This window comes from Gadus chalcogrammus, chromosome 4 (assembly GCF_026213295.1).
Source record: "Gadus chalcogrammus isolate NIFS_2021 chromosome 4, NIFS_Gcha_1.0, whole genome shotgun sequence".
In the NCBI taxonomy this organism is placed as follows: domain Eukaryota; kingdom Metazoa; phylum Chordata; class Actinopteri; order Gadiformes; family Gadidae; genus Gadus; species Gadus chalcogrammus.
In genome coordinates this window covers 19,160,998-19,188,736 of record NC_079415.1, presented here as the reverse complement: position 1 = coordinate 19,188,736, position 27,739 = coordinate 19,160,998, and the positions used below count along the sequence as shown (strand labels likewise).

Here is a 27,739-nt window from a genome sequence, read left to right as displayed (position 1 = left end):
AAACACTATTGCCAAAGTATTTGACAAACAAAACGAAACAACACATAGTTACAATAAATAAATAATCTCCCTCTCTGTCTGCGCTTCCTTGTTCCACTTTCATGTCTCTTCCATCTATCTCTCTCTCCTTCCCCTTTCTCTCTACATGTCAACCTCCACCTTCCCTCTAATATCTGCTGCCCTCTTTATCGCTCTCTCTCCTCTGTCCATCTCCCCTTTTCTCTCTTCCCTCCTCTCTGTCTCTATCTCTCTCTCTGCCCCTTCTGTTCTCCCCCCTCCTCCCCCTTCCTCCCCCTTCCCCGTCCTCCCCAAGCACCGTCAGCCGTGTAGCCAGTCTCCAATCTCCACCATCACTCCCCTTAATTTATTAATACCCCCTCACCCGGACCAGACCGGTGCTCTCTGCAGCCCCCACATCCCTGCCTACTGCCCTCTCTCATGCACACACACACACTGTCAAACACACACACACACACACACACACACACACACACACACACACACACACACACACACACACACACACACACACACGCATACACACATACACACACACACACACACACACACACACACACACACGCACACACACACACACACACACACATACACACACACGCTCACTAAAACACACGCACGGACACACACACATGCACACACACACACACACACATGCTCACTTAAACACACACGTCACACACATATGCTCACTGAAACACACACACCCATGCACACACACACACACACACACACACACACACACACACACACACACACACACACACACACACACACACACACACACACACACACACACACACACTAAAACACACGCAAGGACATACACACATGCATACACACACACACACACACACTCAGACATGCTCACTTAAACACACACATACACAGATGCTCACTCAAACACACACACCCATGCACACACACACACACACAGACACACACACACACACACACACACACATACACACACACATACACACACACACACACACACACATGCTCACATAACACACACACACACACACACACACATACACGCATGCACACACACTCTCATGCATCTGTACACAGTCGCTTGGACTCACACAGAGGCTGCACAAATATCCCTGAGGATGCAGGTGGGCCAAGTGTGTCCGCGTGGACATGGTTACTGTGCAGGAAAATGCCCTTTCTGAAAGGACAGAGGCCATGAGTCTCCGAGCTGCTATTCACCTCCCCATTAAGAGATCTTTCTGTGTTCCCCCTATCGTATCACAGCCCTGACTGGTCGTCCTGGAGCGCCATGAGGACAGTGCTACGTTTGTTTTATGTTTTTGTTGTTGGTCATGGCCGAAGGCAAGGCTTCAGGATGCAAGTGTATGTGTTTGTGTGTGTGTGTGTGTGTGTTTGTCTTGGTCTCCTTAAGTGTGTGTTCGTCTTTGTCTCCTTATGTCAGTGTGTGTGTGTGTGTGATTATGTGTGTATTTGTGGGTCTCCGTGTGAATGTACGTGTGTGTGTGTGTGTGTGTGTGTGTGTGTGTGTGTGTGTGTGTGTGTGTGTGTGTGTGTGTGTGTGTGTGTGTGTGTGTGTGTGTGTGTGTGTGTGTGTGTGTGTGTGGTTGGCTCGCCTGGTGCTCTGGATTGCAACTTTTCCCCAGAGCCAGGCCATGCTGCTATTTTTAGTGGCTCATATGGTGTTATGGTGTAATGATGCACGAGGACACTATGGAAGTACTCAGTGACATTGAATACTGACTGCGTTTTATATTTGACTTGCGCGTTGTCGTTTTGTACAAATATGGAAACACTGGCTCTGAAGCAAAATACAAGTTAAAAGAGGTCAGTGATAGCGATGGGCTATTCGGTGCGTGTGTGGGTATGTGTGTGTGTGTGTGTGTGTGTGTGTGTGTGTGTGTGTGTGTGTGTGTGTGTGTGTGTGTGTGTGTGTGTGTGTGTGTGTGTGTGCAGGTCATGGGTGTGAGTGTTTGCATTCTTGTGTGTCTTGCGTGTGTTTTGGGAGAAACCGATCTTGGAGAGGAAACGGGTTTGTGTTTGATGTGTCCTTCAAATAATTGTCCCCACATGTGAGGGAAACAGGTTTCTACATTCATGTGGATCTAGTTGCTTGTTTTTTCCATCTCTGGTCTAGTTGGTGGTGATGTTTTTATTTTTTTCACGAGCCATCGCCGAGGCTGCAGTTATGAGCCATGTTATTCTTGGGGAGTGTCAGGAATGTTTATAAAGCCGAGGAACTGGCCTCTTTCGTCTGGTCGGCGCATTCAGCTCCACCTGCAGGCCACCGGGGCTCACTCTCAATAGCAGGAAGCTATTAATAGTTCTGATGTGTTTCTGTTTGTCCCAGAGTTGAAGTCAGTGGCATCTGGTGATGTCATTGACAGTGAGGTCAATTTTGATAAAGGGACCATTTTTATTGAAGCGTAATAATTCATTATAATTACTTGCATTTATATAGCAACACCCATTACATAGTGAGTGTATGTGTATGTGTCTCTGTGAGGGTTCGATGTATATGAAACGTCATCAACTACTATTATGTTATTATGAGCACATAATATCATAAAGTATAGTTATACATCCACTTCAAACTTTACCGTCAGCGTGGTGCTTAGACTTCAAGGGAATGAATGTACATTAAAGTGCACTTGGGTGGCAGAGTTCTGGGGGCTCTCCCTTGCGGTGGAACGGCCAATTACTAATTATTAAAGAGGAATGTGTGAGAGGACACTCTCTTGGAGGAACGTAAAGCCATGGCCTGTTGGCTGTGAGGGCATCCATGCAGTAAGGAGCTGAACACACAGGGGTCAAGGTGATTGGTGTCGGGTAGACGTGTAACACGTTTGAGACGGTGTTCACCCTGAGTAGGATGTGCTCGCACCCAAGCAAGGGTGTGTTCTTAAAAAGTTAATTTTGCCACATTGGGCCAACAAAGTTGAGTCATATAGATTAATTTGTCGTCGTTTGTTCATTCAACTCATTATTTGTGCAATTGGATGTAAAGCTGTAGTGAAAGCTCATAGTGTACTTCATGGTTATTTCCACTCATGCTAATTTTATTTTAGCTAGATAGATAGATTGTTAGATGGATGGACGAATGGTTTATTGCTTTATTTATTTCTGAAGACAAATTTACTTAAATTTACTTAAATGTACTTAAATAATTAGTAAATAATAATAACATCAACCAATAACAACAACAGAAATAGATTAATTAAATAATACAAATGCTATAGGGGTGCTGTGGTGTATGTAAGAAGGTTGTGTGTAGCTGTTGCGTTTCTTGAGTTCCGTGGACCTTCTCCCCTGTGTCAGTTAAAAAAGAAAAAAACATGAGCCCCCACACTAAGAATGAGTCCATGTTCCTCCTGTCCCCGAGCTGGTCTCAGCCCCTCCGTCACCCAAGGGACTGAAGGTCTGAACCACAGAGACACTTAAGATGTGCAAAGTCTTCAAGAGAAACATGGTTTTCATTGGCTGTCAGTAATGAAGACGTAGCTCTGGCACACCACCAATGGCAGTTCTAGGACTTTTATGAAATAGGGGCCATTCAGGGGCCACATGTTACATTCAGGGGCCTAGTACAAAGTACATCCAAGCACAGAAATAAAATAAATACATTTTGACAGTCATACCTTTCAAACGCGATAATAAAAAATGATGAGCCAGTTCTTAATGATTTTCTCATTATTTATTCTGTGCATAAAGGATACAATGCATACAACTCATTAAATCTCTCTCTCTCATTTTCTTTCACTCACTCAGTCACACATACACCTTAAAAAATACGAATTCTCTAGATTGTTATGCTTGGAGCTGAAACGCCTGACAAATTCATCCAAATCTAGTGACCTGGCCCGTCAGGATTCACTTTAGGATAAGGACACACTCCCACCCACCCACCTACCAAGCCACACACAAACACACACACACCCACACACACACACACACACACACACACACACACACACACACACACACACACACACACACACACACACACACACACACACACACACACACACACACACACACACACACACACACACACACACACACACATACCAAGTACAGCACAGAACAGCAAATAATATAAAAAAAAGGTAAAACTAGTTTAGTGACTTACAAGTTTAGTTGTTTACTTAAGTGCTCACAATTTAATTGATTGACGGAACAGGGGCACGTAAGGGGCCAGTCTGATTTCAGCAGGGGCCAGGGCCCCTGTGGCCGCACCCCTAGAACCGCCACTGCACACCACAGGCCAATCAGGTTGATTCCTTATTCACATCCATTCTGGTGGTATATCTTTATTCTGTTTCGTAGAACCCCTGTTGTAAAAGATGTTTTAAATCTTGTTTGTTTCACAACAGCTCTTTTTTTCTAGAATACTTCCCCGGTGTGTTGCATGATTGATCATGCGTCCATGTCAAACAAGACCTCTTCCTGGAAGTCGTGGTCTTCTGAGCCCGTTTCCTAGCTAACAAAGAGATCTAGGGCCCTATGTAGGGCCCTAGATCCCGGCGCAATTGACTTTCTACACCGATGCATGTATCGTTGCTAGTTTGCACCCGGCGTAAAGCAGATTTTCCCCCGCAGCCAACACGCCCCAGTACACTTGCCCCCTGAGAGGGGTGTCGGCGAAAAGCAGAGGCGTGTTCCGGCGCAAATGTTACATGGTGCTATTTTACTGATCGAAAAAGCAATAGCGCCAGTGACCAGAAAATACCTGGTCTAAGTGCACTAGCGGATAGTGCAGTTGGTGTTGCTCGATTGACGTACCATGGCTGGTCGGAACTACAACATAAGCTTACACACCAGTAGGCTATACACAGCACAAACATGCAAACAAAAAAATGTTCCATAGGGGCTGCATGAATGAACACTGTAGTAGGCTATGCCATGCGTTAAAATAATAATGTAACAATAATAAACTCGATAAAAGAAGGCTACATCCCAGCCTTCCAAAACAAAATCTTGTTTTAGGGTAATTTATAACGTTGGTTAAATTGGTTCCATGCCGTAATTCCGACGCCTCATTGTTCCGACGTCTCAATGGTCCGAAATATTTCCCATTAGATCGACATGCCACTATGCCAACGGTTCAATGTTACGAAAACTGAACCCATTGTTCCGAAGGGCTGTTTGTCTGTCAAACAAGAGGCGCATTAGGCCGACGGTTCAATATGCCGAATAGGCCTGCATATAAAGAGTTTTATACCTCTCTCTCTCTCTCTCTCTCTCTCTCTCTCTCTCTCTCTCTCTCTCTCTCTCTCTCTCTCTCTCTCTCTCTCTCTCTCTCGCTCTCTCTCTCTCTCTCACACTGAGCACCAAAATAAAACCTAGGCCTACATATCACGTTCACGATGAATATTGGAGAGCAAAGTGACAAAAGAGAGAGAGAGAGAGAGAGAGAGCGCGAGCGAGGTACAAAACTCTTTATATGTAGGCCTATTCGGCATATTGAACCGTCGACCTAATGCGCCTCCTTTTTGAAAAGTCGGACAAACGGCCCTTCGGACCAATGGGTTTCGTTTTTGTGACATTGAACCGTTGGCATAGTGGCATGTCGATCTAATGGGAAATATTTCGGACCATTGAGATGTCGGAATAATGAGGTGTCTGAATTACGGCAGACCCCGGTTAAATTATTTGGGAAAGAACAGCTGATACAGCGGTAAGAAGTTGTAGTTTTAAAACAATGCATCTGCAAACACCGTACAGCCAACACATATTTTCTTGACAGAGACATTGTGTACAAGCCCATAACTTTTAGGATTGATGAGTATTTGATCGTGAGAAAACATAGTTTTACCGCCAGTGAGAAAATAATATTAAAATAATGAATTAATGCGGGTGATGCTTGGCGCGACTGTGTGCACCCATCTTTTTAAACACACGCAAACTAAACACGTAACGCATAATACAGTCCATGCCATTGTATATTAATGGGGGGATACATACATTTTTTGAACACAAGTCGATAACGATAATGTATACAATACTGGTAAGAAACTATGTTTGTTAATGTATTGCCACATATCGTTAAATAGACCCACAGCTGCGGCCACAGGACTGCATATCATTTCATCTGTGTCAAGTTCTCTTTGCCATAATTGACATGACAACTCAGCGTTTCGGAAGTTCTAGAAGAAAACGCTATTCCAGGTGTGAATGAGGCCTATTATTCGGCCAGAAACTGAGCCATTTGAAGTTTGAAATTCATGTGGTCATGCATCAGTCTCAGCGGAGACTTTATCAACTCGTAAAGTTCAAATGCGCTGGCTCTTAAAGGGGATGGGAGATGGAATTCTCATTGGTTTGTTGCACGTTACGCCCAAAACACACCTACAGGCTTTAGACCAACCCATTTTAGAATTGCGTCGGGCACAAGAATAATTTATCCACCGGTATAATAGCAACAGCGGCAGAGATCTGCCCACAAAGCAACTTGCGTTTCGTGCTTCTAACTTGCATTTCAGAACGTCAAAATAGGGCCCTAATATTTAAATGTATAACGTTGGTCTCTCTGTCTGCCTCCCCAGCGAGCACCTGTCCTGCTCCTTCTCCTTCTTCCTCCACGGGGAGAGCAACGTGTGCACCAGCGTGGAGATCTCCCAGCACCAGCCTGCCTACCACGTCACAGAGGACCACATCCACCTGGCGCAGACCTCCTCCTCCGCCGTCCAAGGTTTACCCCCCGCCTCTGTCACCCCAACACGAGAAAACCAACCCTCAGAACGTCAACACAAGAACACCACCACACACAACATCAACACTAGAACACCACCCCTCAGAACGTCAACACTAGAACACCACCACACACAACATCAACACTAGAACATCACCCCTCAGAAAATCAACACTAGAACACCACCACACACAACATCAACACTAGAACACCACCCCTCAGAACATCAACAGTAGAACACCACCCCTCAGAACATCAACAGTAGAACACCACCCCTCACAACATCAACACTAGAACACCACCCCTCAGAACATCAACACTAGAACACCACCCCTCAGAACATCAACACTAGAACACCACCCCTCAGAACATCAACATTAGAACACCACCCCTCAGAACATCAACACTAGAACCCCACCCCTCAGAACATCAACACTAGAACACCACCCCTCAGAACATCAACACTAGAACCCCACCCCTCAGAACATCAACACTAGAACACCACCCCTCAAAACATCAACACTAGAACCCCACCCCTCAGAACATCAACACTAGAACACCACCCCTCAGAACATCAACACTAGAACCCCACCCCTCAGAACATCAACACTAGAACACCACCCCTCAGAACATCAACACTAGAACACCACCCCTCAGAACATCAACACTAGAACACCACCCCTCAGAACATCAACACTAGAACACCACCCCTCAGAACATCAACACTAGAACACCACCCCTCAGAACATCAACACTAGAACCCCACCCCTCAGAACATCAACACTAGAACACCACCCCTCAGAACATCAACACTAGAACCCCACCCCTCAGAACATCAACACTAGAACACCACCCCTCAGAACATCAACACTAGAACCCCACCCCTCAGAACATCAACACTAGAACACCACTCCTCAGAACATCCACACTAGAACCCCACCCCTCAGAACATCAACACTAGAACACCACCCCTCAGAACATCAACACTAGAACACCACCCCTCAGAACATCAACACTAGAACACCACCCCTCAGAACATCAACACTAGAACACCACCCCTCAGAACATCAACACTAGAACACCACCCCTCAGAACATCAACACTAGAACCCCACCCCTCAGAACATCAACACTAGAACACCACCCCTCAGAACATCAACACTAGAACCCCACCCCTCAGAACATCAACACTAGAACACCACCCCTCAGAACATCAACGCTAGAACACCAGCCCTCAGAATATCTGGCAGGATTTTACTTCAGTGTTCAGTGCTGTGCTGTGTTGTATTGTTTTGTGTTGTAGTGTGCTGAGGTTGTGTTGTGTTGTGCTAGCGTTTGTTGTGTTGTATTATGCTGTATCGTGGTGTGGTGTTCTGGGCTGGGGTGTGTTGTTTTGTATTGTATTGTGTTGTGTTTTGCTTGGGTGTGTTGGCTTGTGTTGTGTTGTGTTTTTCTGTGCTGTGATGTGTTTTGTTGTGTTGTGTTGTATTGTGTTGTGTTGTGCTGGGGTGTGTTGTGTTGCATTGTGTTGTGTTGGGCTGGGGCCTGTTGTGTTGTATTGTGTTGTGCTGGGGTGTGTTGTGTTGTGTTGTATTGTGTTATATTCTTTTGAGTTGTGCTGGGGTGTGTTTTGTTGTGTTGTGTTGTATTGTGTTGTGCTGTGCTGGGGTGTGTTTGTTGTGTTGTGTTGTATTGTGTTGTGCTGTGCTGGGGTTTGTTGTGTTGTGCCAGGGTGTTTTGTGTTGTGCTGTGCTGGGGTGCATTGTGTTGTGTTGTGCTGTGCTGGGGTGTTTTGTATTGTTTTGTGTTGTGCTGTTCTGGGGTGTGTTTGTTGTGTTGTGTTGTAATGTGTTGTGTTGTGCTTTGCTGGGGTGTGTTTTGTTGTGTTCTGTTCTGTTTTGCTCGGGTGTGTTTTGTTCAGCACTTCATAACAGTGAGAGTCACACACTCTTCCTTAAAGGGGACATATTATGAAAACAACACTTTTACTTTTCCTGGGATATGGGTTGTTCTTTTGGGTCTTTGGTGCTCCCACACGCATACAAACTTTGAAAAAAGTCTGTACATGATTTTGAGTGAGATATGCATTTCGGAAAGAACCCCGCCTACAGTTACCAAAGGAGCGAGTCAGTTTCGGCGCCCCCTCCTACGTAGGAAGGGGGCACGCTTGAATATTACCTCCCACTTCCCCACTCCCCTCCAATCAGAGCATAGCCAAGATTTTGTGGACCAGCGGACGAGCAGCTCCGGTGGGGGTAGCTCGGCGGCAGCTCAGCTCTGGGAATACAATCCCTTTCTCTGCTGGACTGCCGCCGAAGCTTCGGCGGCAGTCCGGAGGACAAAGGGATGTACTCCCGGAGCTGAGCTGCCGGACTGCCACCGAGCTACCCCCGCCGGCCGCCGTCGAAGCCGTCCGGCCGCCAGTCCGGCAGCTCCGGCGGTGTACTCCGGGAGCTGAACTGCCGCCGAAGCTGGCGGCTCCGGCGCGGGGAGCTCGGCGGCAGTCCGGCAGCTCAGCTCCCGGAGTACAATCCCTTTGTCCTCCATGTCGCGGTTCATGGACTTCAGAGAGTCAAGGCCAAAGTTCCTTTCCCCCAATTCTTCTCAATCATGGCCAAGATATCCCCCACTACGAGTCTTTACTTGTGGAAGTACCAGAGACGTCAGACGCCATCTTTATGATTCATAATATCATCCAAAGCGCACATGGCCGTGATATTAGATATAATATTATATAAATACCCGTATATAATAATATTATTATATTATATTATATAGATATATGCTGCGTTCGAGTATTCTCTGCGAACCGACTCGGATCTCGGATCTGACGCCACGCCCACACTTCAAGTGGGTTATTATTTCGCTCGGTCGTTGGAAGAAAACATGGACGCCACCCGGAAAGCTGTTGACGCGGTAGCATTGGCAGAGGACCAAGCGCTCCAAAATAAGTAGGCTATAGGCCATAGGCAGAGATACGGACGCACTAAGGTATTGCAGTAATACGAGTGATTGAAATTGCCATTTAAACCACCAAAGTGGTCCAAGCACAATGAAAACAGTTAATACTTCAAGTCATACTGGGCGCAGCCATCTTGAATTCTGTCTCAGAATTTTGCTCGGTCACCACTGAGTTCAACCGAGATGGCGAGTTCGCTGTCCGAGGAAAAGGGGCGTGTTTGTGCATGTCGCTAGGCAACGTCCTCGTACATCCGAGACGGATGGATAATAAAATGCAGCAATAGAGCTCCAGGAGTCCGCAAATGGCAAGAATCCCTTCTCCTCCATGCTGTGCTTCAGTCTGACAGCTCAGTGGTCAATGGGCAGCAGCTCATTTGCATTAAAGCTACAGACACCAGAAACAGCGCATTCTGAAGGGACTGAAACAGAGGGGAATAGCGGTTGGCAAGATTTTTTTTCCTAAAAGCTGTTTCCAGCAAACAGCTTCAAAAACATGTTTTCTGGAACTCAAATACTATGTTTAGTTGTTGGGAAAACACCATAATATGTCTCCTTTAACGTCTCAACCCTAAAAAGTAAAACAAGGAAATCTCCCAAAACCCCAATGGGAGGGAGACCTTGAAAAGGAGTGATATATGAATCGATATACATTAGGGGTGTAACAATTCATGCGATGCATCGATGAATCGATTGTCAGTCCTACCGATTCAACTAAATCGATCTGCTAAAATAAATAAATCGAATGAATCGCTTTGGCTTCACCAATAATCGATATAAATGCTTTAAATCGTATGAATCGATTATGATTAATGTTTTAAGACTTAGTTTACACGTTTATTTTGTGAAGTGCAGCTCGGTAATCCGTAACTCTGTCATCAGCTAGTCAGCTTGCAAGGAAGTCCCACAAGAGTTTTTTTTCTCCCTCACCCTCTACTGGTGCATTTCAAACATGCCAGAGAGCGGCAGCGAGATTGTTAATGCACCAGCAAACTTGAAATCCAAAGTGTGGAAGCATTTTGGCTTCGCAAAGAATAATGGTAAAATTGACAAGGGGTGTGTGACGGGGCGCATAGCTTCCCTCAATGTTGCCTGTGTGTGTTTGTCTTGTTTGACTATGTATTCCGTTACCTTCATACTGTTTTAAAATCATTTATCAACCATGTCATTTATCATGCGGGCTACGGCAGTTTAATACAATCTTGCAAGTACCATCATTACAACGTTCTGTTTAATACCATTTACCATTAACGTCACCTGTTTTGTCACAATAACCATTCAAACAAGTATGTCGTTGTCAAATTCCAGGTTTGTTTATTTAGTTTAAAAGTTACATGTTAACACAGCGTAAATGTTCGTCTTACCAGCGTCTCGTCTAGACTTTGGCCCCGTCCACACAAAGCCGAAACAGGCGAAACCGTTACGGTTTCGATCTATCCGGTTTCGGAGTATCTCCGTAAAGACGGAGTCAAGCGAAACCGGGTAGATCTGTAGAAACGCTGTAGTACACATTCCAGGCCCATAAGGGGCGCTGCTTCTAACTACAGAAAGCCAGAAGAAAAACAAATAAAAAGAAGAGGCGAGCATGCGCATAAAGGGTGAGACTCCGCGGGCTTAACAGCCATTGGCTAGAGGGTCGATGGGTGGGGCGATGACGTCATGGTTTACGGTTTCAGTCGGCTTCAGGCGTCCACACGAATCCAAAACGAAACCGGGTAGATTTGAAACCATCTCCGAGGGTGGTTTCAGAAGTTTACGGTTTCGCTCAGCGGATTCGCCGGCTTCGTGTGGACGGAAGGCCGAACCGTTCAAGACCTTTGCGGTTTCGCCATGAAATCGGCTTCGTGTGGACGGGGCCTTTGTATTAGGGAATGTGTGCCTCGTCAACGGGGTTTCAATTAACGTCATAACTTCCGGGTAAACCGGAAGTGACCCCGAGTTTTGGTAATTATGTTTATTGCAGTTTTTGTATATTTTGGCTACGCCAAAATCTAGCAATAATATAAAGGTCCAGTATGCTTAAGTTCGAATTGATGTTTTTGTGATTCTCAAGCCCATTCAGTTTGTTTTTGTGAAAGGTATTTTTCTTTTTGTTGATTTTCGTTTTATTTTTATTGCCTTATGGGCCTTAAATTGGGAAAATAAAAGATCCCATCTTTTTCAAAACTTCTCGTCGGCTCCTGAGTGATTTTCCACCTAGTTCAAAACGCTCCAACACATCTACCCATGACAGGGTGTCACATTATTGCATGTTTATTTCACGGATATAGAATTTTGGTTCAAAGTTACTGAATCGAATCGTGGTTTACAGAATCGAATCGAATCGTTTAAAAAAATAATAATTGTCCTTGAATCGAATCGCCAACTACTGAATCGTTAATCGAATCGTCTGAAGCCAAAGATTCACACCCCTAATATACATGTATGTATATACATATATAAATATATATATATATATATCTCGATAGAGATATATATATCGATAGAGATAGATGTATGGTTCCCAGCTCACTAGGGATGGGCAAAACTATTCTTTTCCGGGAATCAGTTCTTTCAGTTCCGTTCATTATCATGATTTGTTTGTTTGATTTTTTTTGCATATTCGTTCGTTAAGTCAGATGGTCTGTTACGTCATTTGCAAGGGAATCGGAAATTATGGAATAAATTTTAATCAACATGCATGTAGCCTACTACTTTCTAATGTTCTGGCGAAATTACCCAGGTTAAGTGTAAATATTAAGCAAATAAAGCACATACGTGCCTTTTTTTTCATAAATATCCTTAATACATAATGGGATGCAGTAAGAATTTATTGGCGTCTGCCAAGTAGCGCTAATAAGCAGTGAAGCACGTTAGCAACTAGACCAAACGAGCCTCGTAATGGTAGGTAAAATAAATACTTTATTAATTCATGCAATTGTGATGTAGAACAAAATAAAAAGACAACATAAAGTGCTTGCATGATATTGAAGCCTACACCGATCGTAAGTAAACTTGTGTGGTGGTGCCTCATCATTGGCTGAATCGATGAGAACGTTTTAGACTCAATCAATATAATGTTGCGGGAGACGAAGCTCTGTTCGTTTGTATATTTTATTTACGTGACCATATTTTTGTTTATGTTAAAAAAAAAAAAGGAACCAGTTCTCTTGTTTTGGGAATCAGTTCTCGTCGTTCACCTTCGGGATTCGTTCGTTCTGACCGAATCGTTCGCGACCGACCCATCACTACAGCTCACCTATTTATCCATCTCTTCCTGCATGCATGTGTGTCTGTGTCTGTGGATGTGTTTGTGTGTCTATGTGTGGGTGTCTGTGTTTGCGTGCATGTGAGTATGTGTGTGCGTGCATGGGTGGATGTGTGTGCGTGCATGTGTGTATGTGCGTGCGTGTGTATGTATGTGCGTGCGTGTGTATGTATGTTTGTGTGTGTGTATGTGTATGTGTGCGTGTGTCTGCGTAGTGATCCTGAGTCCATACGGGCTGAGTGGCACGTTGACGGGCCAGACCTACAAGATGAGCGACCCGGCGGTGAGGAAACTGATGGAGGAGTGGAGCTACTTCTACCCCATGGTGCTGCGGAGGGTGGAGGAGGAGAGAGGAAGTGGAGGAGGAGACCTGGAGAAGGACAGGGAGCCAGGAGAGCGGGCCTATGACCCCACATGTCACGTGGCGGTCGAGGTCATCGTAGGTGAGAAAGGATCTTTCAAATTGCGATATTTAGAATTGTCACATGTCTATGTTAAAGACTCGATCCGGATTGGTCAATAAGGTGTTCTATGGTCTATTATTTCGCCTAGCAGACTGCTGCTTTGAAGAACAGACCGTTGCTATGGACACAACATTCCAACTGTAGATCTATCTATGTAGCGGAAGCAATAAAATGATTTAGAAATCAAACTAATCCTTTTTTGTTATTATATTTATTCACACAATTCTTGATTTATTTAGGATAATGTCCAGCGAAGCGGTTGGGGTTTATTTGGCAGTAACGACCAGTACAGACCTGTACATTATCCCTCAGGTGTTGCCTTTTTGAAGTGAGACGAATGGTAGGTAAGGAGGGACGCAATACCCAGGGTACCAGAGAGAAGTATTGACACACTGCGAGGGGGACCCTCTCGCTGGATTCCAGAGGCTTAGTTTTACTTTGCACACACGGTTAACGCAGTATCGACACCCAATTCATTTTTGATCTTAAGTCAGTAAGCAGCCTGCGCAAAGCAAAGAAATGGTGTCCCTATCCCACCAACACCACCATCAGCGACCTCACCACCACCACCACAACCTCACCACCCTCCACCACCACCACAAACACCCCCACCACCACCAACACCACCCCCATCACCACCATCACCACCACCAACACCACCAACTCCACCACCATCACCTCCACCGACGTCACCACCACCACCACCACCACCAGCACTATCACCACCACCAGCACTATTACCACCACCACAACCACTGCCACCACCACCATCACCACCACCACCATCACCTCCACCACCACCACCTCACCACTAAACCATCACAACCACCACACCATCACCAACCCCACCACCACCACCATCACTACCCCCACCATCACCACCACCACCATCATCACCACCACACGCACAATACAGGGAATCAAGCTCTTTCTTGTGTGAGAATCCCATTTGATCGTACTGATGTCGCACGGCAAACAATGAGGATACGCATTGATTACTTCACTGTTCAATGCTCTCTCTCTCTCCCTCTAAATCTCTCTCTCTCTCTCTCTCTCTCTCTCTCTCTCTTTCTCTCTCTCTCTCTCTCTCTCTCTCTCTCTCTCTCTCCTCTCTCTCTCTCTCGCTCTCTCTCTCTCTCTCTCTCTCTCTCTCTCTCTCTCTCTCTCTCTCTCTCTCTCTCTCTCTCTCTAGCTCGCATTGAGCCGATAGTCATTAGCAAAGTGTGGTTGCTGTGAAGTGTGGCTGCAGTGATCTAAGTAGACCTCCAGAGCCTCACAGTGTGGCCAGGGGTTACAAGCAAGGCTGTGTGTGTGTGTGTTTGTGTGTGGTGGTGGGGGGTGGGGGGGGGGGGTCTTTGTTTGATACCGCAAGAAAAATCGAATGGAATAATAATATGCCATTGATTTATGCGAAGTACGTTTGTCAATATATATGTTTAAAGCAGCAGACTGTTGAATGAATCAAAGTGGGTAATGGCTGACAGTTTTTCTCAATTGTTTAAACACGTTTTCTGAAACTATAGCTCAATTTCTCAAAACTCGAAACACAAACCTGAGAAGAGTTATTAAATTTGTCAAAACGACAGAAATTCTTCTCAAAAGTGATTTTTTTCCAACAAACAGTAAACACAGCGATCAAATGAATATCTCTTAGAGAGCATAAATTAAACACTGGTGTGATCAGTTCAAAAAATGTCCATAAAAATACTATTTAGGTGAGTGCTGCATGCAGCGCTCAACTATTGTTCTTCTAAAGTTTTATTCTTTCTTTCCTCTTTATTATTCTCTCCAAACTTTGGGACCTATCTCCTTCCTAAATTTTTCACCTAGAGACTCCATTCAAATTGTAAAATGTTCCTATTAGCTTAGAATTACGCACTTCTTTTCAAATATTTTATACTTTTTAAGATATTCTACTTTTAAAATACTATCTTTTTTTTTTACAGTTTTTCTCGATTGTATACACAGAAAAAATGGATCTATGCAAACAATTCCGAAAACTTGAAACTCATGCATCAACTACAACTCCAGAATGCTAAACTCTAAGCACAATTCCACTGTTTTCACATTTTTGCTAAACTCTAAGCACAAGTCTAACCAGAGGTGGTTAGGAACGCGCTACATTTACTCCGTTACAAATACTTGAGTAACTTTTTGGATAAATTGTAATTTTAGGAGTAGTTTTATTGCAACATACTTTTACTTTTACTTCAGTAAATATTTGAAGAAAGAACGGTACTTTTACGCCGTTCCATTTGGCTATGTGACGGTCGTTACTTAGTTTTTTTAGATCTTTTCTTTTATTACATGCAAGATCTATTTCTATCACGTGAATATTCCTTAGCCCAAGTGAAGGAGTTCAAGTACCTCGGGGTCTTGTTCGCGAGTGAGGGTACTATGGAGCGTGAGATTGGCCGGAGAATCGGAGCAGCGGGGGCGGTATTGCGTTCGCTTTACCGCACCGTTGTTACGAAAAGAGAGCTGAGTCGCAAGGCAAAGCTCTCGATCTACCGGTCGATCTTTGTTCCTATCCTCACCTATGGTCATGAGGGTTGGGTGATGGCAGAAAGGACGAGATCGCGGGTACAAGCGGCCGAGAGGCAATTGAATAACGCCTGCGCACACACACACACACACACACACACACACACACACACACACACACACACACACACACACACACACACACACACACACACACACACACACACACACACACACACACACACACACACACACAGGCACGCACGCACGCACAACGCAGAGTGGTAATCGGGAGAGTTGGGAAAATTCCCTGTGGCCCGTTAACGTTTCGGGGGGCGCCGGGTCAACGTCGCAACCAATTCGGTTTTGTCTAGAGGGGAGTAACTGAGCGCCCCCTCCCGAAGTGGCACAGCCAAGGTCGGCCTTGAACTGCGATTGGTCAGAAAGACGTTACAGCTAATGACAACATTGAACTCTCATGCAGGCTCGAACAGAGTCACACACACACACACACACACACACACACACACACACACACACACACACACACACACACACACACACACACACACACACACACACACACACACACACACACACACACACAGTTTTTCACCCACTCCGTATCCAGCTTATTCCATGCTTAAAGCACCCAGGCTACTATGCGGCGAGCTGGGGCTCTCATGTTCTCCCCTGCGGTGTATTCCTTGTCCGCATCCCCTGCCATCCAGTTGTCACGATTCATGCAGACTGGTTTTGAACGGCCGATTCCATGGATGTACTTTGTTAATAATGTTAGTTAACAGTTATACGTGTATTGGTTTTAATTAATATCATTTTGGATAAACCGAATTTATTTTAATTTTATTTAAAGGTTGATGTATTTAATTTTGCAAAGATTTAATTTGTTATTGTTTTAGTTCAAGGGTTATGCATTTTATTTTTAAAGACCTTATTTATTTTATTTAAAAGGATGTTATTTACATTATCTTTATTTGAACATTGCTGTTTTATATTTTGTTGGTGTCTATTTTGTACCGTTTGTGTTGCTCTGTTTATTTAAAAAATAAATCGGAGAAACTCAGTACTTGTACTCTTGGCTACTTGAGTAGTCTTTTTACTGCATACTTTTTTACTCTTACTTGAGTAATTATTTTTATGAGTACTTATACTTCTACTTGAGTAATTATAATCTTAAAGTAACAGTACTTTTACTTGAGTACATTTTTAAGCTACTCTGCCCACCACTGAGTATAACTCACTTCTCACCTGTTCAAACTCAACTGGCAAAACACTTCAATCATGTGTCAGAGCATAAAAGAGGACTTGGTAAACTCCACTGTGTTGTAGATATGGTCCTTTGGCCTGATCAGGATTCGAGGTGGGATACATACTGATTTACATGTAGATCTGTTTCCCCTCATTTATATTCTTATTTATTTTTTTGTTGGCCTACGAAAAGCTTTTTATGCAGTAAGTTCAGCTGAACATTTTACTGTATTACAGTAAAAATATGTGTATTTGCTTTCTTAACTTTTGCACTTGTAATTGCACTGATTTCATCATTACATCAAGAGATGTAATGATATTTATTTGATAGCTGTGTTTACTCTTTGGTTTTTTAGAAGAATTTGTGTAGTTTTGACAAAATGATTACGTAACTCTTCTCAGGTTTGTTTTTAGAGTTTTGAGAAATTGAGCTATAGTTTCAAAAAACGTGTTTGAACGATTTAGAAAAACTAACATGGGAGTCTGGGACTTCAACTGTTTAAGACGTAACTAAATCAATTTTCAAAATTAAACTTTCTTCAGAATCAGAAGTTTAGTTTCATACCGGCTTCGTTTTCTGCTGTTTTCATTGATTTACGTTGACGCTGGAGCGTGAGGATGTTCAGCAGTGTTGCCAGACTGGGCTTCTTTTCCTGCCGGATTGAGCTACTTTTGGAGGACGTTCAGGCATTGTTGCCAGATCGGGCAACAATCTTTTACATTTCTGCATTTTTAGCAATGCTTTGCGCTTTTCATTCAGCTGTCACTTTATTCGTTTCCAAATAATGACATTTTCTTACATGGTGTGCATGTTGACATTGTTTACTCCATGTTGTTTACAGACTTTTGAACTTTTGTTCAAATCCCTTCACTTGATTTACGTAAGTCATTTAAAGTTTCTTTATGTCTTAATCTATAAATCTAAAAAATATGTTCAACCGCACTTTTTACTACAGCACTCGCCGCATTTTCTGCAGGAAATGCATTTTCTAGATACATATGTTTTGGCTTTATGAGGCCATGTTACATATTCCAATGTAGAAGATTGTTTAGAAATAGCTGTCTTTTTTAAAGTTGCAATTAGGTGGTACATATAGTATAAATACTGTTGCCATATTGTAATACAATACTGTGAAAATATCATATAAATATTGCATTGACACAATCTTATCAGAATAGGATACAATGCATATTTCCCTATCTAATGAGCTCCAATGGGCTAAACTCACAATCCCAGCTTCCCAGAGTCATACTGTACGACTATAGTTGATGCTGCAACAGTGTTCTGACAATATACCAATGTTACCTATTTTGGTAAATTTTCTTTCGGGGGATGTAATGATAAAATAAGTACAAAAAGGTAACAAAGCAAATTTATATATTTTTTACTGTAATACAGTAAAATCTTCAGCTGAAATGACGTAGGCCAAAAAAAAATAAAAAAAATAATATAAATGAGGTGAAACAGATGTAAATCAGTATGCATCCCACCTCCAATCCTGATCAGGCCAAAGGACCATATCTACAACACAGTAGAGCTCACGAGTTCTTTTTATGCTCTGACGCATGATTGAAGTGTTTTGACAGTTGAGTTTGAACAGGTGAGAAGTGAGTTAGACTTATGGTAATTAGTTGTTGCGTTGTGAAGGCCAGTGTGATCCAGGTGAACCAAGTGTGCTAAATTATGAGATTTGTGCTTAGAGTTTGGCAAAACTGTGGAAACAATGGAATTGTGCTTAGAGTTTAGCAGTCTTGAGTCTTGTAGTTGATACATGAGCTTCAAATGTTCAGAATTGTGTGCATAGTTCAATTTTTTGTGGGTTTACAATCGAGAAAAACTGTAAGTGAAGTGGCCCAAGTAGCACAGCAGTAGGGAAGTCATATATTCATTAAAAACCAGACCATCCCTAAAAAACCCTGTCAAAAACGGTATGTTTCTTATTTATAATTATTTTGTTTTACCTTTCCAGAGCAGCAGTTCAAACAGATGGCAGTTGTCGCTTTGCTCTCTCACTGTGAGCAACGACACTGACTCCCTCTTCCCACCTCTCTCTCTCCAAGGTGGCGTGAGGATGACCTATCCAGCTGCCTTCGTGCTAATTGCCCAGAGTGACCTGCTGGTGCGTAGCCCCCCTCAAGTACCAGGGGCGCCCGCCCTGCACCGGGAGCCCAGCCACTGCAGCGCGCCCCTCACGCCCCCCACCTCCCCCGAACAGCCCTGCTCAGGTACATTTACACTAGGCAATGGGCTCAAACATTGTGCATGCAGAACACCTATGCTTGGTCATATTAAGAAGAAGAAATGTGATTCAAAACATGATTCAAAAAGGTATAAAGGACAAATGGCAGTTGCCCAGATAATGACAAATAATTAAAGAGATGTTGACCCTGGTGAACACTTATGCAATTTAGATTAAGCATACAGATAACTACAGACAATCAATCGATCTGATCCTCCGTGAAACTGTGAGCGCATCGTCAAAAACATTCATTCAACATCTAATTAAACTTTCCGAACAAGCGTGCAGACAATTAGGTCAGATAATAGAAAACAAATTAATTGTACAGTAGAATTAATAAGATAAATAAACCATTAAGTACATACAGACAATCGTACTAAACTAGTAGCAAAATATTTATCATAGCGATGGTATTTTCCCTCTCTCTATTTATATATATATATATATATATATATATATATATATATATATATATATATATAAAAACATCTTTAATAGTCTATGATAGTTTATGCTAATATAACTAACCCTGGGGTTGCCCACGGTAGTTTTGCATATATTACAATGTTTTAATGAGACAATTTCATCCACCTTCTCACGGAGGCCATTTTGTTTTTGTGTGTTATTTCAGCGGACAGCGGCTTTGTGACCACGGTCTCTAGTGTTACCCCTCAAGAAACTACCATTGGGATCACCAACCTGAGCCCAAAGCATTCTGGGAAAAGCTTAACTGACCATGTGGTTCATCAAGCGTGGAGGGAGTGTTATCTCAACCAGCATCAGCAGAAGTAAGTGAACTGATGTAACAACTCTTCCTCTAGTCTAGTCTAACTAGTCCCCATGTCTTCAGTTCCCTCGTCCCGATCCACAGAACTGCCATCCGATGGTCCAGGATAGTCAGGGGTAAGGGTGTCCTGACCGCAAGCCATAAGGGTCTGGGTTTGAACCCCATTGTCCGTATCCTTGAGCAAGATACCTGACAACCAACAGACATTCATCAAAAATAAGTAAAACCGGACTAGATCCACCCATTCATTTATTCAACCATTCACTCTTTCTTGTAGGTGGACTGAGAGCAGTGAACTGATGCCAATGGACGAGGTGTTGAATGGGGTGACCACATGGGACTTCAACGACCTAGGAGCCAGGGCACCCTGCTCCTGTTACAGGTAGGAGTACTGAGGTCCTACATTAGGAACCTTCCCCGACTGGTCCTACATCATGAACCTACCCCTAGTTGTCCTGCATCATGAACCTAGCTAGAGTAGTCACATCATGATCCCACCTCAGTGGTCCTACATCATGAACCAACCCACGCCCAGTAGTTTTTTTTTTCATCATGATTAAAGAAGCTTCACATCACAACTTTTTATTGTCTACATCATGAACCAACCCACCCCCAGCAGTCCTACATCATGAACTCACCTACCGTAGGCCTACACCATGAACCCAACTGCAGTAGTCCTACATCATGAACCCACCTACAGTAGGCCTACATCATGAACCCACCCCCAGTAGTCCTACACCATGAACCCACCCACAGTAGTCCTACATCATGAACCCACCCCCAGTAGTCCTACACCATGAACCCACCCCCAGTAGTGTTCCAGTAGTCCTAAAATGATATGTAACAGAAATAGTTGAATGGACAGTATTATACATAATCCAAAATGCTTCTTAAAATATTAAAATGATATGAAGTACAAATATCTGAATGAACAGTTATATACGTAATAAAATATGCTACTTAAAGCCCCCATTTGGTGAAAAGACTAGACTGTTGGGTTCTCTGACCTCTCTGGTACTTCCACAACGAGACTCGTAGCGGGGGTTATCTCGGCCATGGTTGAGAAGGAATTTGGGTAAAGGAACTTTGGCTTTGACTCCCTGAAGTCCAGATTGACCCGCGACATGGAGGAGAAAAGGATTGTTGCCCGCGATTCCCTCCCGGCGGCCAGCGGCGGTGGTGCCCTCGCGGCGGTGCTATATAGAGTAGAAATAACTGAATGAATAGTATTACGCATAATTAAAAACACTATCCAAATATTTAAATGATATAGAGTAGACAAGGCGTATCATGCGAACATCACCGACCCAGCGCCCTGAGAGTTTTCCATTGCTTTCAGGTCCAAGCAGCAGGCCAAAGCCAACGCCGCCAACCAGTCCACTGCAAGCCTGTCGGCCGGGGCCAACTCTGTCCTCTCCTCCTGCTCCTCCTCCTCCTCCGGCTCTTCCTCCTCCTACCTCCTTTCCTCGGCCAAGCACGCCAAAGGCTCCGACAAGAGTGAGAAAGGGGAGAAGCCGTCCAAACGGCCCGTCGCTGCGCCCCCCTTCCACCACCGTGTGTGTGTTGCCGCAGATGCCAACTTTGATCCAGAGTCGTCCTCCGCTCCACCAATGGGGGGTCTGGCCTCCCTGGAGCAGCAGACCTGTCTGGAACCCCCCTCCGGGCCCGGCTGCAGGTTCACCAAGACCCTTTCGGACGTCGGGAGGGCCAATCCCAGGTCCCTGCTGCACTCCCCCAGTTCTCCGCTGCCCCCCACGCTCAGTCCACACCCCCGGGAGCAGGACCCCCGGGAGCAGGACCCCCGGGAGCAGGACCCCCGGGAGCAGGACCCCCGGAAGCAGGACCCACGGGAGCAGGACCCCCGGGAGCAGGACCCCCGGGACCCCCTGCTGGACCTCCCCGTGGACCTGCCCCCCTGCCCGCATGGAGGAGTGGGGGGAGGAGGCTCCGGGCTGGGGGGGATGATGCCCAGTGAGACGGCCCTGTACGCAGCCCTGCTGGAGCCCAAGGACACTAGGGTGGGCTGGTGGAGAGGATACCGCATGCCCACCAGCAACAAGGCCGACCCAAAGCCCCCCGATCTCCCCGTAGATCGCCTGGGGGAGATGAAGATGGAGACGGCCTCGGACGGGCTGGCGCTGAAACGGTGAGTGAGACGGGTTTGGCTTATGGTCCCCTAATCCTCGCGCCATCAGGGATGAGAGTCCAGTGGGGTTCAACTCCAAGCCCAAAGGTTGTGTTCACTTTCTAATATTAGGAATCTCTGAGCAATCTGCCTGAAGCTTGTTGGATGTGATTGATTTGATCATGTTGTGTGTACAGTGTGCACTAGAGCGTACATTTTGGAATACACATGGTTACTCCATAATTACTCACTTCTTCCTCCTCCTCTTAGAACATTAAGCATGTATTCAGAGTGTTTATTAGGAGGAGCTCATTAATGAGTCGTACCTCTTGTGTTCTCCAGGTTGTATGTGCAGACCCAGAAGATCTTCAAGATCTCGGAGGAGCGGGTGAAGGAGCACGTCCAGACCTTCAGCCTGGTCCGGCCGGGGCCTGGGTCGGAGGGCCCCCGGGAGCCTGGGGAGGATCCATACGACTTCAAGGAGGACCTGGAGTACACCTTCTCCTCCTCCAAGAGACTCAGGGGCCAGGGAAGGGAACCCAGCAGGAGGGACAAGGTGGGTTAGATGTTAGGGTCAGGTCAATAAATATATATTCCAGTGGCAGCTGGTGGTTTTTAAAGTGAGGGAGGAAGGGCTGTGCGCTTGGTTGCCATTTGCCTGATTGCAATGTTAGGCTGAATCAGAATACTTAGTACATACTTTTTCTGTTCAGTGTATACTACTTGACCTTACTACACTTGACTGTGTAGTACGGTCTACAGCTATGCGTAGAACGCCTCAGAACGCTTCCGAACACCGCCAAAACTCCACCGGATGTTTGGAGATGACGTATCTCCCCTCAGATGCCGGCAAAAGTTACCTGTTTTCCGTCTTGTCATCGTTGCTATTAAATTAAAAATGTCTCTATTTACTTAATTACTTACTTTACTTTTTTACTCTTTAATGTCTCTTTTTTTTCGCCGCTTTCTACAACGTCTTTCTGGTGGTGTCAGGTTAGCCATCTCTTCTTCATTCGTTACCAGACTCCGGTTGCATTGTGGGATAGCGTAGTGAACTCCGTTGTTTACTGTGGCAGCAGTACGCATTCGGAAACAATTTCCGTACTACACAATGCGTACTGAGCATTCGAACGCGCTATATTTGTGGCGTACTACAAAATGCATACTATATAGCAGTCAAGTCTGAGTATTCGGATTCAGCCAGGGTGTTTTGGTGAACTACAAAAAAACAGGGAGGGATAATTATGTGAATAAAATGTATACAAATCCACCAGTGGCAGCATTGCACTTTGAAAGCTGTTGGGCAGCATGTCTTGGACTACAAGGCCAGAAGGAAAGGATGCAAAGCCAATTATACAAATCAGGCCTACTCTTGATTTGTCAAACAAAATAAAAAAATCGTGGCCCAACATTGGGCCTATTTTTGCCCTCAATGACTGAAGCTATAGGTTGTAAATTGCCTATGTTTACTTTTAGCGACAATTGTTTTAAGAAAATGAAGACACAAGACCGAAAGTGATGCCATTAAAAATGCTTAAAATTGTTTGAGGCAAATGTGGATGTTAATGGATGTTTCAGAATGTTGGTCATGGTGTTGAGTCAATTAAGATTGAGGGACTTCATTTATAGATCAAGTCAATCCTCCTCGCTGTTTGTGTTGCAAAGATATCAGTGACCTGGTCATACCAAATGGGATATTTTTTTAGTGATTTCAGAATAACGGCGTGTGTAGCTCCACGTTTTCGCGACCCTTTCAGATGGCTTGGTAATCCAACGGAGGAGTGTCGAAAAATAGGTAGGCTCAGTGTGTTTATTTCGGGACCTTGCCCAACTTTTGGCGCTGGAAACGCCAATATAAGCGAACAGAGCCGCACTGTACTGCAATGAGCAGTAGCGCACCTCTTGGTGGAAATGAGGCATACGAACTGAGCGGGTTTGTTTGTTCTAGTAGCCTAGACTTGAGGGGATGAGCCCTCCCTCCAGGGTGCTTCACAGCCAGGGCTCCTGCTTATTGGTTCATAGTGCAGCCAGGGCTCCTGCTTATTGGTTCATAGCGCAGCCAGGACTCCTCCTTATTGGTTCATAGCGCAGCCAGGGCTCCAGCCTATTCGTGAATAGACGTTGGCGCAATTTAGATCCCTTATCTAGTCACACCCACTCAAAGGAGGAATTTCCTCCTCTCTCCCATTGAACCCCATGTTATTCAATGGGAGTCAATGGAGGCTCAGGGAGGAACGTCCTCCAGCAGTAATTGTCAATAGGCGATAAGGGGGTGCTCATGTCCCTTTATCCAGGGAATATATATATATATATATATACCTTTGTACCTTTGTATATGTACCAGTGGCGGCTGGTGGTTTTTACAGTGAGGGAGGAAGGACTGTGCGCTTGGTTGCAATTGTCCTGCTTGTACTGTTTGTGGCCTATGGTTTAGGATACATTTTCAAGGTTTTGGTTTGAATATCTGAGCAAAACTATACAATAAACTGCATGGCATGCTATTATAATATTGTATTGGCTACAATGGTTATTTGCTCTCGGTTTGCACTGGGATGCTAAATGTAATTATGCATTGTATGATTAACTGCATGACTTTGAGTCCTGCTTGTCATTAAGGGTTCTCTGTGAATCCACGGCTAATTGCCACTCAAGGCAGCATCAAGTGATAGCTTTGAGTTCACATAACATGTTATTTGTATCTGGAAAATTTGCCCTCTCTAAGTCTTTGAATCACACTTAAAATACCTGGTTATACAATATTTACCTTTACTGCTGAGTCATTTAGACTCACAGGCCTCTCAGCAAACTGAGCCTTTTAACTGTGGCTAACCTGAAGCTTTACCGAACCTTTTAACTTTGGCTAACCTGAACCTTTACAGAACCTTTTAACTTTGGCTAACCTGAATCTTTACAGAACCTATTATCTTTGGCTAACCTGAAACTTTACAGAACCACTACCCTTACCCTTACCTAACCTTTAACCTAACCCTTACCCTTACCCTTAAGGCTCAGTTATGGTTTCACGTTGACGCAGCGCAATGACCCCGCAGATGCTTCGACGCAGTCGTGAACCTGTTTTGGCTCTGCGTCAGGTTTTAGTAAGCGGACCAATTACAGCCCTTGCTGCATGTCAGGCCCTTGCGATGGACGCATGGAGGGTCCGCAAATACGTAATGTGTCCGTAAACCCCCTTGCTTTACATCGACGTGGAACCATAATCAGCCCTTACTCTAACCCTTCCCCTTACTCTAACCCTATACCTTACCCCAACACTTACCCTTATCCCAACCCTCGCCCTCACCATAACCCTTACCCCAACCGTAACCCTTACCACAATCCCAACCCTTACCCCAACCGTAACCCTTACCCTAACCCTTACCCTTACTCTAAGCGTTTACCTTACCCCAACCCTAACGCTTAACCTATCCTAATGCTGTATTAGTGTTAGTATAATGCTTGTGTTATAAATGAAACCACTTGTAGGAAAGTTGCCAGAGCCTTGAGATGATTCTGTTCTTGATCACATGACCAGGGTGAGGACATCACAACCAACAGCGCCCACCTGGACGTGAACGACGCCATGTCAATTTTCAGCTCTGCCCCCAAATCAGGTGAGAAAACCATTTACCCCGTTTACTAATGCCTCACGTCTTCATCAATAACAACTGCTTAAAGTATCGATCTTGAAGCTCCTCATCTAAATCAATGTACTGCCGAAATATTTTTTTTTCTGGTCCCAGCCACAGTTGAATCGGGCCAAGATGAAGGATCCGCCAAAACAAACCCTTCCCTGACTAGAGAGGGAGACCTGGCCGTCAACATCTCTGATCTGGATAACATCTTCGATGAGGATGACGAGGAACTAGGGGTAAGGATGCTAAACGTACATTTGTGCCTCTGGTATGGTGAAGAAATTTTGGTTACCATTACTGTATATCCAAGAATAACAACACTTATTGGGAATATCACACCCCCAATACATTTATCAAAATATGGAAGAAAAAAAAAGACATTTGACATATCACTGAAGTTAATGATGATATAAGACATGACACAGATTTTCCTTTGCATGATGTGAAGACTGTATCTTTTGATTGACTTCTTGTTATGAATGTATACCACTAACTGGGATGCATAGTGACCTTGATGACTTCACAATATACCATTGTATAACATTGAATTATCGGCAAGCATTAGGTCAATGAGCTTAAAATGCACGGACGTGCGTTGAGATTAATTGATTTGTACATCTTTTTTAGGGCAATTTTCCAAACCAGCACACGAACATAATCCCTCAATCAGCAGAGGATCGCCCTTCAGGGAAGGAGGGGAGAGTGGCCGTACCGTACCCCTCAAGTGAGTGCATCGCTTCAGCTGTGGCCACCCGCCCCTCCAATGTCACTGTATCATCCACCCCTCCAACGTAACTGGATTATCCATCCTTCCAACGTCACTGTATCATACACCCTCCAACATCACTGGATTATCCATCCCTCCAACGTCACTGTATCATACACCCTCCAACATCACTGGATTAACCATCCCTCCAACGTCACTGTATCATACACCCTCCAACACCACTGGATTATCCATCCCTCCAACGTCACTGTATCATACACCCTCCAACATCACTGTATCATCCACCCTCCAACATCACTGTATCATCCACCCTCCAACATCACTGTATCATCCACCCCTCAAACAATACTGTATCATCCACCCCTACAACATCACTGTATCACTGAAATATATGCACTATTAGTTTAATCTAACTTTGACTAATCATTCTTATTTAAAGTGTTATAATCCGACGTTATGAATAAATATTGCACTTAAAATATCCCCCCCCCCCTGTCGACAATCAGGCATGTTTTTTTCTTCAATGAGAGCAAGGAAAAGTTTTACCTCTTCAGCGGTCCACACAAATCTATTATTCACATTGGCCATCTGTTCCATGGACGTATTTAAAGGATACATTGTACATATTTATAATTCGAAATTCGTCACAGCCTTTATATCACAGATACTCCAGGGTTTATAGCATCTAACCGCGTTTTCTGATTACAGTTTAATGTATTTTCCACAACGTACCAGCTCTCCTTTTGAAGGCTGAACAGACAATTTGACTGGAATTACTTAGTAGATGTCCATATATCAGGGATTAATGGACAGGATATAATTGAAGGATATGCAAACATAGACATCCTATATCATATACATATGATATAGGATGTCTATGTATATAAACTAGGGCTGTCAATCGATTAAAATATTTAATCACGATTAATCGCATTAATGCCATAGTTAACTCACGATTAATCGTAAAAAAAAATTCTATGCTAAATATCCCTTGAATTCCTTGTCCCATTCATTTTTCTCATTTTAATGCTCTTATCAACATGGAGAAGTGCATCGGCTTGCCTTGTGCAAATGTTTTTTTATTGATAACAACATTGGCATATA

At 44.2% G+C, this 27,739-nt stretch overlaps 1 protein-coding gene across 1 annotated transcript in view; it reads left to right on the top strand.

The window, feature by feature from the left end:
- Positions 1 to 27,739, top strand: part of LOC130381779 (mediator of RNA polymerase II transcription subunit 13-like) — a 151,708-nt gene that overhangs the window by 90,361 nt on the left and 33,608 nt on the right. The window contains exons 5-14 of the mRNA XM_056589538.1: positions 6,558 to 6,703; positions 13,123 to 13,350; positions 19,186 to 19,350; positions 19,996 to 20,152; positions 20,429 to 20,533; positions 21,491 to 22,297; positions 22,619 to 22,832; positions 25,809 to 25,887; positions 26,023 to 26,144; positions 26,536 to 26,632. Of these exons, the coding sequence (XP_056445513.1) occupies positions 6,558 to 6,703; positions 13,123 to 13,350; positions 19,186 to 19,350; positions 19,996 to 20,152; positions 20,429 to 20,533; positions 21,491 to 22,297; positions 22,619 to 22,832; positions 25,809 to 25,887; positions 26,023 to 26,144; positions 26,536 to 26,632 (2,120 nt within the window). The remainder of the gene's footprint in view (positions 1 to 6,557; positions 6,704 to 13,122; positions 13,351 to 19,185; positions 19,351 to 19,995; positions 20,153 to 20,428; positions 20,534 to 21,490; positions 22,298 to 22,618; positions 22,833 to 25,808; positions 25,888 to 26,022; positions 26,145 to 26,535; positions 26,633 to 27,739) is intronic.